Below are 14,582 nucleotides of genomic sequence, written 5' to 3' on the forward strand. Positions count from 1 at the left end.
GTGGATTTTAGTGGAAAAGCCCCATTTATTACAATCAACGTGAGATCAGAGTTTCAGCCTGCACATTGCCTATGGCATAGCCAATAAAACCTAAAATGTATAAGCAAACACTTATTATATATACAAATATGGTGCTCATTTGGTGCACATTTCAGGTGTGAGCAATGTCGACATCTATCATGTACTCTACTAAAACTTGACATGGACGATATGGTTAAAAGAACATAAATAATGTGGACGAATCAGAAATAGGAAGAACATATAGCAAATAAGAAACACAGTTATCAATAAGATAAGGGTTGGGGATAATAACACTCATTGAAGAGTGGGCACCTTTGCAGGCGTGTGGAGACTTACAAAGCCATTTTCGCTTCACTAGAGGATTATGGGGAATATGCAAATCTGTCTCCTAATTACATCCTGGGAAACAGATTTGCCTATTCCCAGTAAGGCTGCCAAAATAGTGGTGGGCCCAAACTTTAGATAGTGTTACATAATCGGCACTCTTAGCACCTGGCACATACATCTTGTGAATGCCTCGAATAAAACATTTTTCAGATCTGAATTGTGCCGACTGTTACGTGCCCACATTTGTTCTATATTGTCATATATAGCAGGCAATGGCTTATCAGGGACATAGTCTAAATGTTATCTGATACTAGATATAATTATAACAAACTTAGGCTACCTACAGCTGGTAATATTCTCAAGAAATTAATAAGAATATCATGCATGAACTCCAAGTTTTTCAGAGGGTAAATACAGAAATGTGCTGTGCCATCACTACTTGTGTTGTTTTAGGATTTGGCACAGCACATTCATTATGCTGCCGAGCTCTTTTTATATATATTTGCACAGCTGCACTTGGTCATATTTAGCACAGTGTTAAATGACGACCATAGAGACGGAAGATAAAAGAAAATTAGAATTCAGATAAAGCATACTTATTAGTATTAATTTCTGTATCATTTATGTTTTTGACAAATTCTGTGCAAACAGCAGAATATTAGATGTTTTCTATAGAAGAGCAATTGTTATTGATGACAAACTATTGTCCCCTTCTGTCCCCTATTATATGTGAACCAGAGCTTTTTAGAATGAGGCCCATCTGTTGTATATGCATCAGCCAAACTTTAAGGATATGATCACATATTGTGTGTTTACTAGAGAACTTGTAGCAGAAACCCAAGGCTGCCACTTGGGTTTCTGCTGCAGCTCCACAGTTTGTCATACCACAAATCCATATGAAAATTTTCCCTATTTAGTGCATTGGTATACAGGCATCAACACAGATAGACACAAGAGTGCACATCCTTACACAACTCCTGTGCCTGGACCTTCTTACTCTTTTTATGGTATTTTTGTTGGAAGAGACTGGCGAGCGTAAATGAAAGGTGTGCAGCTGCGTTTTAAGTCAGCCCTTGAGACTTTGCTCTGTATTTAGCAATTCATACAGTATTTTAGGAATAAGACCATCGTGGTATTTATCCTTAACATCTGTTTGAACTTTAGAAGGAAAAGGACATCTGCACTGTAAAGGCAGCTTCATTTTCAGAGGTCTGGAAAAGAAACGCTGCAATATTACCATTGACATTTCAGATATTTTCCTTCCAGATTTTTACATTGGCGTTAAGTTATTTTTCACATAAATGTACCACATTTCTTCAGTGCCAGATTTATATAAGAGGTTCTCCCTGACTGTGTATATAGATGACATTTTTTTACAACATTGGAGCAGAATTGCTAATACTGTCTAATAGTGCAAAGCTGGACTAAACTGTCCTGAACTATCGTAGTGACTGATGGTGATTGGTAAATCTGGTGCATCTTTTGACTCTAGTGTGACTATACACCACCTGTTTATTGGCTTACTCTATGCCACAGATATGTGCCAAAACTTTAGTGTGCAATGTCACATTTTAAAGAGTACCTCTCACCACCTCCACCACTTCTTAGTAAATGTTAATAGGAGTCTCTCCACTGATTCCAGCACAGTTGGATTTTTTCTCCATCCTCCAACATTCCAGAGCAACATACGCAGTTAGTTTTGTGCGTGATGTGCTATTTAAGCTCCGTAATGTCTGATGGGCAGTGTCAGGTGTGGGGGAGTGATGAGATCTCAGAATCACACCCCTACAGCGCTGTACTGTTAGAGCCGTGAGGAGCGCGACCTCCCTCTCCTCACATTACTCGTCCAAAAGTGCTATAGACGCTGCTGTGAGGAAGGGTGTTCCTGACTGACTGTCAGAAATGCCCTTCTGATGGTGAAGAGCTACAGTACCAGCACTGATGGCTCTTCACCGGATATTCAGCGCACTGTCGGCTTTCTAGCAGCATATAAAACCGCATGTGCCCCAAGTGATGAAAGGTCCTCTTTAAAAACCAGTTCTGATTTTTTCTATGTGTCAAAAAATATGTTTCAAGGGTTCCAAAAATATGAGGCTATGACAAAATGCCATACAATGTTAGCCAAAAGTATTGGCACCCCCGCTATTCTGTCAGATAATACTCGGTCTCTTCCAGAAAATGAGTGCAATCACAAACTCTTTGGTATTAATATCTTCATTTATTTTGTTTGCAATGAAAAAACACAAAAGAGAATGAAATAAAGTCAAATCATTGATCATTTTACACAAAACTCCAAAAATGGGCCGGACAAAAGTATTGGCACCCTCAGCCTAATACTTGGTAGCACAACCTTTAGAGAAAATAACTGCGAACACCCGCTTCCGGTAACCATCAATGAGTTTCTTACAATGCTCTGCTGGAATTTTAGACCATTCTTCTTTGGCAAACTGCTCCAGGTCCCTGAGATGTGAAGGGGGCCTTCTCCAAACTGCCATCAAGAGATCTCTCCACAGGTGTTCTATGGGATTCAGGTCTGGACTCATTGCTGGCCACTTTAGAAGTCTCCAGTGCTTTCTCTCAAATCATTTTCTAGTGCTTTTTGAAGTGTGTTTTGGGTCATTGTCCTGCTGGAAGACCCATGACCTCTGAGGGAGACCCAGCTTTCTCACACTGGGCCCTACATTATGCTGCAAAATTTGTTGGTAGTCTTCAGACTTCATAATGCCATGCACACGGTCAAGCAGTCCAGTGCCAGAGGCAGCAAAGCAACCCCAAAACATTAGGGAACCTCCGCCATGTTTGACTGTAGGGACCGTGTTCTTTTCTTTGAAGGCCTCTTTTTTTTCCTGTAAACTCTACATTTTTGGCTTTCTCAGGTAAGTTTGGCAAACTCCAGCCTGGCTTTTTTATGTCTCTGGGTAAGAAGTGGGGTCTTCCTGGGTATCCTACCATACAGTCCCTTTTCATTCAGACGCCAGCAGATAGTACGGGTTGACACTGTTGTACCCTCGGACTGCAGGGCAGCTTGAACTTGCTTGGATGTTAGTCGAGGTTCTTTATCCACCATCCGCACAATCTTGTGTTGAAATCTCTCGTCAATTTTTCTTTTCCGTCGACATCTAGGGAGGTTAGCCACAGTGCCATGGGCTTTAAACTTCTTGATGACACTGCGCACGGTAGACACAGGAACATTCAGGTCTTTGGAGATGGACTTGTAGCCTTGAGATTGCTCATGCTTCCTCACAATTTTGCTTCTCAAGTCCTCAGACAGTTCTTTGGTCTTCTTTCTTTTCTCCATGCTCAATGTGGTACACACAAGGACACAGGACAGAGGTTGAGTCAACTTTAATCCATTTCAACTGGCTGCAAGTGTGATTTAGTTATTGCCACCACCTGTTAGGTGCCTCAGGTAAGTAACAGGTGCTGTTAATTACACAAATTAGAGAGGCATCACATGATTTTTCAAACAGTGCTAATACTTTTGTCCACCCCCTTTTTTATGTTTGGTGTGGGATTATATCCAATTTGGCTTTTTGACAATTCTTTTTGTGGTTTTCCATTGAAGACAAATTAAATGAAGATAATAATACCAAAGAATTTGTGATTGCAATCATTTTCTGGAAGAAAATTAGTATTATCTGACAGAATTGCAGGGGTGCCAATACTTTTGGCCAACACTGTATTTTTAGTGCATTAAAAGAGATGTGTCCACACATAGAAATATATAACATAGACAGAGTGTCGCCAAATCATGTTTTCTTTCAAATCTGGTCATCTTGTGGAACTCATCTTGGGATGTGTTGAGTTAAGAAGTCTAAGGAAGGACACATATTTACAAAAAATAGTCAGTTTGACTAATGAAGGTTCTATTAGACCACATAATGGTTTTTGACTTATTTTTACCATATCGCACAGGAATTCTGGTCAGCTGTCATACAATTTATTCAGAAGTGGCATTTTATTTGTCAATCTTCCTTAAAGCTGCTACTGGTACCGTCACCCTGGCTGGCATTCCTAAGTAGCGTTCTTCTTTTTGCAAACTGACAAAATTCGCTTTCTGTAGGCAAAATAAAATGTGATTTTCTTTCTTTTTTTTTTTTTTTTTTTTATATAAATTCTTCATTTATAAATAAACAAACACAAAAACAAAACAAGAGCAGCGCCGGGACACCCATATCAGAACAATTAAACATCCACAGGGAGGAAGGAACGTCATGAATGGCATCAAAACAAAGCACAAACAACAGTTAAAGGGGCTCTTTCAGCAAAATGTTGCTGTATGGGCCCCACATATGCGTGAATAGCCTTTAAAAAGGCTATTCAGGCACCGGTAATCTTATTTTAAACCTCGCTCCCGTTTTAAAATAAAACTATAAAAACATATATGTAAATGATACCTTTGCATGCACGGGGGGTGGTAGTGCACGATACGACATCATCTTCTGGTACGCCTACCTCTTCTTTCTTCTTTCGGCGACACCCTCCGGTCCTGGCTCTTCCCGGCTTCATCTTGGTTCTTTTCCGGCGGTTCAAATCTGGCGTGTGTGCAGTAGCGCTCCCTCTGGAGCTACTGTGTACACTCTGTCGCCATTTTTCTCAATGACAGTGCCGCCGGTTCGGACTGGACTCTCATCAGTTTGCGGTATGTTAGGGCAGAACCCGTCTCCTCCTCTCTCTCCCCCAGAAACTGCCCAGGCCTTTAATGAGGCCAAGCCCCCACTTTGTTTGAAGGCTCCTTCCTACCAGAACAAGAAGTAGTTAACAGAAGGAGCCATCTCACAGCTAAGGTGTTAACCTGAATTGTAGCCTCACATACCACACATAAGTGAGGAATCTGGGGGAGATATAGGGACCTTCCAGAATCTCACCTGTCACCTTCTCACACATGGTATCTGACTTCATTGGATGCAGTGGTGACCTCAGTGGTGTCTACTCCATAAGGAACAATGCTTCTAACCCAAAAATGCTTCTAGGGGTTATGATTGAGTTCTGAATAAGAGGATGTCTCAGTTTTTTTCTTCTTTTTTTCTGAAGAAACACGGCATAGAAATAAGTTTTGAGCCTGATAGATCTTTATGTTTCTTACAGTCTTGTTGTGGACTTTGATATGTTGGTATAGGAGTACCAGTTATGACTCTTTTCTTATTTACTGTCTTATTTGAGCCTATTAGAAATAAGGCCACTTGGAAGAGCAGCACATGTTTACATCCTGAATATTAATGAGCTCATTTATTATTAATTGGATTGGACGGGTTATATTGCTTGTAATTTAGTGAAAATAGCTACGGTATACTGTTCCTTCACTACATCAGCAGTTTTCTCACATTCTGAGGTCATAGGTCTCTATGAGATGTCTTCAGTTAGTAGTTGTTACTGGTTAATACAGTTGAGTTACTCGGTTATCAAAGGGTTTGTACATCAGAATTACGTTTTAAAAACTTTTTGCTTTTGTTTTATTTTGACATTTTAACTAATCTTTGTAGAAAATGTGATGCATGTCCTGAGATATAAATCATGTATGAATCACATGTGAGCTAGTGTCCAGTGTCAGTAGTCGTGTACAGTAATGTAATGATCTGCTGATGCATGGTCTCTGGCTTCGTTCTCCCCTTTAGTCATGAAATATAATTAAGAGATGATTAGGAAGATACCATGGGAAAGTTTATGCCTGCGTTACATATTGCTCTTTTAATTAAGACAAGTCACCCTATGAAGGACACTTGATCCCTACTTTATCTGTGTCCTCTTTTCATTGTCTTCATGGGCCAAGTGAAATAACAGTGTGCTTAAAGTATTATTCCAATAATAGCTAATTAAAATCTATTTTTATCATGCAGCATATAATAATATGAGACAATATGCAGTCACAATACAAATACAATGTCTGCTGCAGGGAAAATGTGATATTGAACAGTGCCCATCCAAATGTATAGCTGACTGTTGCACCTGGTCATATTATGCCTATCAGAGCAAGGAATTTATCATATGATGTTGGATAAACCCCTTCACAAATTTATGGTAGGGATATATTGTTCTTTATAATTCATGGTTCAGCTACTACAGTCACATCATGTCATTCACCAGATGAATGACAACAATCACCATGAAATGTCCTCTTCACATCAAAGTATAGTGCTAGCCAATTAACCATTCAGTGCCTGGCCTACTATTCATGTTTCTTTTAATTTAGCACATACCGAGCTACAATTATGCTCTAGGTATGTGCTTTTCTTTGGCAGAGATGTCCTCGAATATCCAGCTTTGCCTGGCAGAACCTGACCCACCCCTGCTCAATTTCAAATGCAGGTGATGTAAACCTTTGTCTGTGGCAGAGGCTTAAATGGTCACTAGCTGTCAGACAATCTAGTCTCATTTCATAGGGCATGTGATTCTGGACCAAAATATAATGCACTTTATTTAAAAATATTGCTGTTACCTGCCTGAAAAAAATCTTCAAAGTTCCTGCCTCTAGGTGTCTCCCTTCTATCTAATTTGCAGTTCACATTTTTGTTACCAAAGAAGTCTGTCCATAGATACATTGCATCCCATCTTTTTTTTTTTTTTTTATCTCAATGAGTGTAGAGGGCAGTCCTTTTTCTCTCTTGACATGATTAATGGAGAGGGGAAGGGTTGCTTCTCCTCACAGCCTGCACAAACATGTCTCCAGACTGTTGCTGTGTGCAAAAGACTGAAGATTCTCCAAATCTCATAGCTTACAATGTAAGAAACGTCTTCTGGGTATTTGTTTGTGTGCAGGCCATATTACATGGCCTGACTGAATGGAACTTACTGCAATAAGCTCCTAAATAGCCCGATCACTACATTACTGAACTGTTTGCTTCATGTTAGTCCAGTACGGTAGAGAATTGACCTTTTCAGTGCTCACTGCACCACAATTCACCATGAAGCTGAGTTCCATTTCACCTGGCTGTAGTCGGTCCAGATAAAATGGCTTTGTGTTTCCCTGATGGTGTGAATGAGGCCTAAGTTATGCTGATATTACCAGAACACATCCATACCACAGGATACTGATATAAAACAGCAAATGTGGTATCACAAAATAATCAGCCTTAAAAATAAAGAAAAAAATAACTAAAATGTTTATAACGTGCCATGAATAAAATGTCTAACCAGAGAATCTGTAGTTTTGTTCCATCTCTTCACGAATTCCTTAAAGAATTTATTACTGTTCCAACTCATTTGATTTCTGTGTCACAAATGTATATTGCCCCTTTAATGTGCATAGTAGTTCACAGTTAATAATGCAGTACGTTCCCTTTATATGGATGCTGTGGGAATAAACCAATTTTATTTGCTGTTTTATAGGCATGACAAAAACTGATATAAACTCTCTATGTCTTTAGCACATTGCCTTGCGTGCTCTGATACTTTTCCCTGTGGTTAACATCAGATGACAGTGTATTTAGTAACATTCAGTCCATACCACATAACACAGGCAAGACCGCCATTGCGTGCACTTTCTGGGGGCTCATCGATACAGCTCGCACATCTCACAAAGTTGTCGTTTATGGCTGTATTCAGACAATAGTACTGTACAGAAATACTGTAAACTTTTTTAAAGGATCCTGTCAAAGAAGATTTGCTGTGGCAAGTTCATTATCCTCGCATGTGGATGAAAAAGCTTTGCAGACTCCTCGATCTTCTGAAGCAAACCTCTTAAGATGACTGCTTTGAACTGTTGAACTTTAATAAGAAGGGAACTCTCTGAATAAACCTTGGTAAGGATAAGGTGATCCTTTGCTTGGAACTTAGTCTCTTACTAACATAAATCAAATATGTCATGAGCTGGAAAGGCAATGAGTAAAATAACAGTGCTTGGGATTTTTTTCTTCTTTTCCCTTTGTTCTTTTCCTGACCCGAAACCTTTGTGAGCAATTATAATTATCATTTTCAGGAAATGTCACTTGACGTGAAAACCAGAAGCAAATGGGTCTGCAAGCAAATCTAGCTTGTCTCTATGAATTCTCACGCTTCCATCATGTGAGACCCTTTTTATATAATAGCTGTGTTTTATTATGTTTTTAATGAAGAAACTCGCCACCATAATGTTTTACACCACACTGATCACATGGTGTAGCAGCTTTATTCCACTGCATTACTTCGCACGACTAGCAGCCCCATGTTCTCTATTACAGTTTACATGGCACCAATTTATTATGTGTTTTATCGTTACTTAGATATAGTCCTAGAATTGTCATTAAACTTGCGCTATATTGTGTATTCTTTATATTAAAAGGCAGTGGTCTCTAATATGGGGCTCTCCAGCAACTCCCAGCATGCATGAATGTTAATTGGAGACCTTGTGTTTTTTTAAAATTTTTTTTAATGTAGATTGTGAGCCCCACAGTATGTCTTTGGCATATGAGATAGAAATTCATGCAAACACGGGGAGAACATACAAACTCCTTGCAGATGGTTTTCTGCCCTTGGTGGGATTTGAACACCAGGACTCCAGAGCTGCAAGGCTGCAGTGCTAACCACTGAGCCACCATGTGGTCCCTAGTTAGTGACCATTTCTGTACAGTCAAAAGTCTCCATTCATGGGAAATAGTTTGTTGATTTTTAGCAGAAAAACACATTCACATTTATTTTTTACCTAAATTACTGCCAAAACTCATCCATGTATTTGCACTTTATCATACTGGTAGTCTACATGTGGGTGAATTATTAGCTAGATACAGTAACTCTGTAGCCAATATACACAGTGTGACAAAACTATGATGTATGGCTTGACGTTAATCCCCCTGTATTACTGATTTCTACCCAAAAAGGATTTTGTAAGGTATTGGTTGTCCTTTCAGAGATCCACTGTGTAAAGTGTTTTACAGTCAGTGCTCCTTGGGAAAGAGTATGCAGATTAACTTCTCTCCAGAAGGAAGAAACAGTCCTTCTAGGCTCACCTATAGGTTACTACCCTGTAAGTCAATAAATGACTAAAAATGCCTCAAAACATGACTAGTGATATTAGCCAAGCAAAAGGCATCTCTATATGTATATAGCTGTTTGGGGATTGTTTGGAATCTTAGTACAGTGTATAGCAGATTTGCTGGGTGCCATCGATGCAGATCTTGGAAGGTGCTTGTTCCCTTTGCTGAGATCCAGATGGTGTAGTCGGTTTATTTACTTGTGGAGGAGAACTCCTTTGTATACATTTCCCAGGTGGTATTGCCTGTAAGACTCCATACACCAGCTAAATCTCCACTAAGTGTAGTACATGCCTATTTTATCCTAAGTAGTGGCATTTACATCACTTTTCACTCATCAAGGCCCTTCAAGAATACAGGGTTTACATCTTTGTCACCATCATCGAGAAGACTGAAGCTTCTATGAATGACTATCAATCTGTCTTGTTATTGTCATGTGGGAAAGTTACCTTTGTAGGAAGTCACTGGACTGGTAAGAGTTAGGACAGAGGTCCTAGTGAGTTTACATTGTTTTAGACATAGGTTATTGATGGAGACAAAGTTCCCTCTCTGTTGGAATGAGCACCGGCATAGTCAAGAACATTTCCTACAGATAACATTTGTCCATCTTAAACATTGACCATTTAAAAACATTAACATAACGCCTTTATCCAGATGATCGATGACAATAATGACAGTGGCATTTTTTTCTCTCATGCATGGTAGTAGATTGTGTATTGCACGAGAACCCCCAGGAGAAATGATTATATGTTGCTCTTCTGTTACCAGGCTTCTCGGAGATTTAATTAACAGGTATACATGTGTTTTTCTCTTCCATCACTCAGTCCCATGGCATTGCCACATAACCCCGGTGTAACTGTACATATCACTGCCTCGCAGTATACACGCTGCTCCGGTTGTGTGACTTCGAGGTCCTGGTCCTATTCTGACTTATCTCGTATACTTCGCACAATGAATTTTAGTAAAGATTCTTCCCTTTGTCTTTCCTCATCGGATAAGTGACAGGATCTTTTTGGAAATTCATCTGCTGCTGAAAATGGGACTTTCGTCAAGTATCATTGAGATTATTGCCTGCTGTGTCCTAATCTTTGTAAGTTTACTGGGAAATGCCATATTGATTTATTGCACATGGAAGTGCATTACAAGACGCCTGCCGACATCATTTGCCCTCATTTTCAGCCTTGCATTTGCTCACGTAGTGAAGAATATTGTGATCAATGCTATAAATATTATCTTCAATGCTGGACTGACCCCTAATTCTCATGTCTGCAAAATTGGATTGTTTACGGCATCACTAACTACTAAACTGGAGATCTGGTTTACTTTTTACATGGCTGTATTCTACTGTGTGAAGCTCAATCGAGTTGTCCATCCTCTGAGGACACCACCTAATGGCAAATGGCGCAAGCACCATCTTATAGCTGTGGTTGTCTTGTGGGTCACAGGAATTGCAATCTGTTGCCCCTATCTGGTTTTTGGGAATAACGTGCAAAGTAACGCTGTGCTCAATGATACTGCCCCCTTCCATCACAGCTTACTTCATGATGAATGTAAATTGGAATTTCCTGATACTGCAGTTGAATTTTATTATCATCAGATCTTCATGGTCATCACCGATGTAGCTCCGCTAGTGGTTTTAGTTCTGGTCAGTTTTCGTATCATCATTCTTTTTTATGAGCAAAAAAAGGCAACTTATGGCAATATCTGGATTGGGCATGACCCTTCAGAGACTGAGGTCTTGAGGGCATCTAAAGTGATTGTACTGTTAATGGTCCTTGTCACTGCCCTGTGGGTTACCCACTTCGTACTTGTCTATCTATTGAAGTACATAAGGTCCTGGTATTTAACCTCAACCCTGCTGGTGGTGCTGTTTTCTGGATACTCCAGCATTAGCCCTTACTTACTTATGCTTATTAACTACAGAATCAGTTTACAGATTAGGTCACTGAGCTCCTTCTGCTGTGCAAACAGTAAACCCAAGACCTTACCTACCAGCGGTCAAAAGACAATACCTGAAGTCCCAGCCACTGAAGACTGATCTTGTTTATAGACTATAGCATTCTTATTATTTGACGAGAAGTTGTTATTTGCCTTTTTAATGATTTTGCAGTCTATAAAGGCTTTGGTTTGAACAATTTGAAGTAGGCATGTATATAATGTTGTATTACTGTCAGGTAGAGATGGGCATTTAATCCAAATATAACCAAAACCAAACATCAACCAGGATAACCAACATAGTTTTGTTCACGTCGGTTATTTCACTTCGGTTATTACAATATTTGCAGTTTCCTTTGAACTGAACATGTCCAAATTGAATCTGCTATTATTATACTGTTTAGACCCCAGAGTATAATAAGCAGAGGTCCATGGAGATGATAAAACATAAAAAAAACAGCGTTACTCACCTCTTCTGGGCTCCAACGGGACTCCCTGTTCTCTTTGGCACTGCTGCTGTTTGCCAGTTACCGCTGAGGCCCTATCACAAGGCCTGACCTCAATCACAAGCACTGAATACAGAAAGGAGTCGCACCAAGGCCCAGGAGAGGTGAGTAACACTATTTTTATGTTTGATCACCTTCCCTGGGCCTTCAATTATTATACACGTGGGTCTTAAGAGACCCCAGAATATAATAGCAGTTTCAGTTCATCCGTGTTTGTTCTGAGTGAAGCCGCCTGGCCCAACATGTAGCCATGCTTTAAAAGGGGGTGTGTTTTAAAAGGGTGCACAATCTAAATAATTGCCATTAATCATAATCTAGGTAAAATACCTAAATAATGGTAATTTTTATTTTGTTCATAATCGTCCAGCCCTACTGTCAGACGTTGTACACACTTCCGCTAGTTCTTTTGTATCAAGTTGCAGATTTTTATCAGAATAGCATAGCATGTTTTAGTATACTATCCAGTAATGGAAACCTAACATATCCATCATAATGGTGAATTCACATATTGCATAGCTATTGCAGAATTTTGGTTACCCCCGAAACACAATAACACAGTATAGTATAATATACAGTCCTATGAAAAAGTTTGGGCACCCCTATTAATCTTAATCATTTTTAGTTCTAAATATTTTGGTGTTTGCAACTGCCATTTCAGTTTGATATATCTAATAACTGATGGACACAGTAATATTTCAGGATTGAAATGAGGTTTATTGTACTAACAGAAAATGCGCAATATGCATTAAACCAAAATTTGACCGATGCAAAAATATGGGCACCTCAACAGAAAAGTGACATTAATATTTAGTACATCCTCCTTTTGCAAAGATAACAGCCTCTAGTCGCTTCCTGTAGCTTTTAATCAGTTCCTGGATCCTGGATGAAGGTATTTTGGACCATTTCTTTCTACAAAACAATTCAAGTTCAGTTAAGTTTGATGGTCGCCGAACATGGACAGCCCGCTCTCAAATGATCTGAAAACAAAGATTGTTCAACATAGTTGTTCAGGGGAAGGATACAAAACGTTGTCTCAGAGATTTAACCTGTCAGTTTCCACTGTGAGGAACATAGTAAGGAAATGGAAGACCACAGGGACAGTTCTTGTTAAGCCCAGAAGTGGCAGGCCAAGAAAAATATCAGAAAGGCAGAGAAGAAGAATGGTGAGAACAGTCAAGGACAATCCACAGACCACCTCCAAAGAGCTGCAGCATCATCTTGCTGCAGATGGTGTCACTGTGCATCGGTCAACTATACAGCGCACTTTGCACAAATAGAAGCTGTATGGGAGAGTGATGAGAAAGAAGCCGTTTCTGCACGTACGCCACAAATAGAGTTGCCTGAGGTATGAAAAAGCACATTTGGACAAGGCAGCTTCATTTTGGAAACAAAAATTGAGTTGTTTGGTTATAAAAAAAGGCGTTATGCATGGCGTCCAAAAAGAAACAGCATTCCAAGAAAAACACATGCTACCCACTGTAAAATTTGGTGGAGGTTCCATCATGCTTTGGGGCTGTGTGGCCAATGCCGGCATCGGGAATCTTGTTAAAGTTGAGGGTCGCATGGATTCCACTCAGTATCAGCAGATTCTTGAGAATAATGTTCAAGAATCAGTGACGAAGTTGAAGTTACGCCGGGGATGGATATTTCAGCAAGACAATGATCCAAAACACCGCTCCAAATCCTCAGGCATTCATGCAGAGGAACAATTACAATGTTCTGGAATGGCCATCCCAGTCCCCAGACCTGAATATCATTGAACATCTGTGGGATGATTTGAAGCGGGCTGTCCATGCTCGGCGACCATCTAACTTAACTGAACTTGAATTGTTTGTCCAAAATACCTTCATCCAGGATCCAGGAACTGATTAAAAGCTACAGGAAGCGACTAGAGGCTGTTATCTTTGCAAAAGGGGGATCTACTAAATATTAATGTCACTTTTCTGTTGAGGTGCCCATACTTTTGCACCGGTCACATTTTGGTTTAATGCATTTTGCACATTTTCTGTTAGTACAATAAACCTCATTTCAATCCTGAAATATTACTGTGTCCATCAGTTATTAGATATATCAAACTGAAATGGCTGTTGCAAATACCAAAATATTTAGAACTAAAAATGATTAAGATTAATAGGGGTGCCCAAACTTTTTCATAGGACTGTAAGTGAAAAGGATTTTAGCAAACTCCATTGACTCACAGTATAAAGAATCTCCCACAGTTTCTGTAGCTTGTACTGTCTGGTGTAGAAATGCCATGGATTTCCACCAAAGATTTCATTCACTGCAAAAACTAAATTCTGTACTAAAACCAATGACAAAATCCATGTAAAACTGCAGATTTTTGAGACAACTTAATGATTTATCTTTACAGAGGCTTTTTTCTGTTTTAGAGGCAAGTGACTTTTTGAGAATACAAAATATACCCAAGTTATGACAGAATAGTTCTTAAGACTATCATTGTCACAAACCCAACAAAGCAAAGTGGGTGATCATATAGCAATGCTTATATGTACAGAGCTCTTGGGATGTGACTAGATCAGATTTTGGCTATTTGGCTTGGTTTTATCCAGTAGATAGTATGTACTATATTACTATTGTCTATTGGTATATGACTCCCATACTGCATTTATAGTGAATTCTATATGCTAATATACTATAGTGCTGTAACTTATTTTTATACTGTAAATTTGTTGCATATTAAAATGTATAAGAAGGTTTCCAAGGTACAAAAGGCATATAATATATAATAAAATCTTATTTTATTATTTGGCACATTTTCATATTTTCCCCTCACAATTGCTTCTGTCTAACTCAGCTTGTTAGTCTAAATTGTCTTAGTGAAAAGCTG

General features: G+C 39.3%; 2 protein-coding genes across 2 annotated transcripts in view; both read left to right on the top strand.

Annotated features, from left to right (window-relative positions):
• The window catches only part of SNCAIP (synuclein alpha interacting protein), a 184,226-nt gene that overhangs the window by 46,196 nt on the left and 123,448 nt on the right, over positions 1-14,582 (top strand). The gene's annotated exons all lie outside the window — the stretch shown is intronic.
• Positions 10,006-11,331, top strand: LOC142200625 (uncharacterized). Its single transcript, XM_075271153.1, has one exon. The coding sequence runs from the start codon at positions 10,330-10,332 to the stop codon at positions 11,329-11,331; it is 1,002 nt and encodes a 333-aa protein (XP_075127254.1). The 5' UTR covers positions 10,006-10,329.

This window comes from Leptodactylus fuscus, chromosome 1, assembly GCF_031893055.1.
Source record: "Leptodactylus fuscus isolate aLepFus1 chromosome 1, aLepFus1.hap2, whole genome shotgun sequence".
Classification (NCBI taxonomy): Eukaryota; Metazoa; Chordata; class Amphibia; order Anura; family Leptodactylidae; genus Leptodactylus; species Leptodactylus fuscus.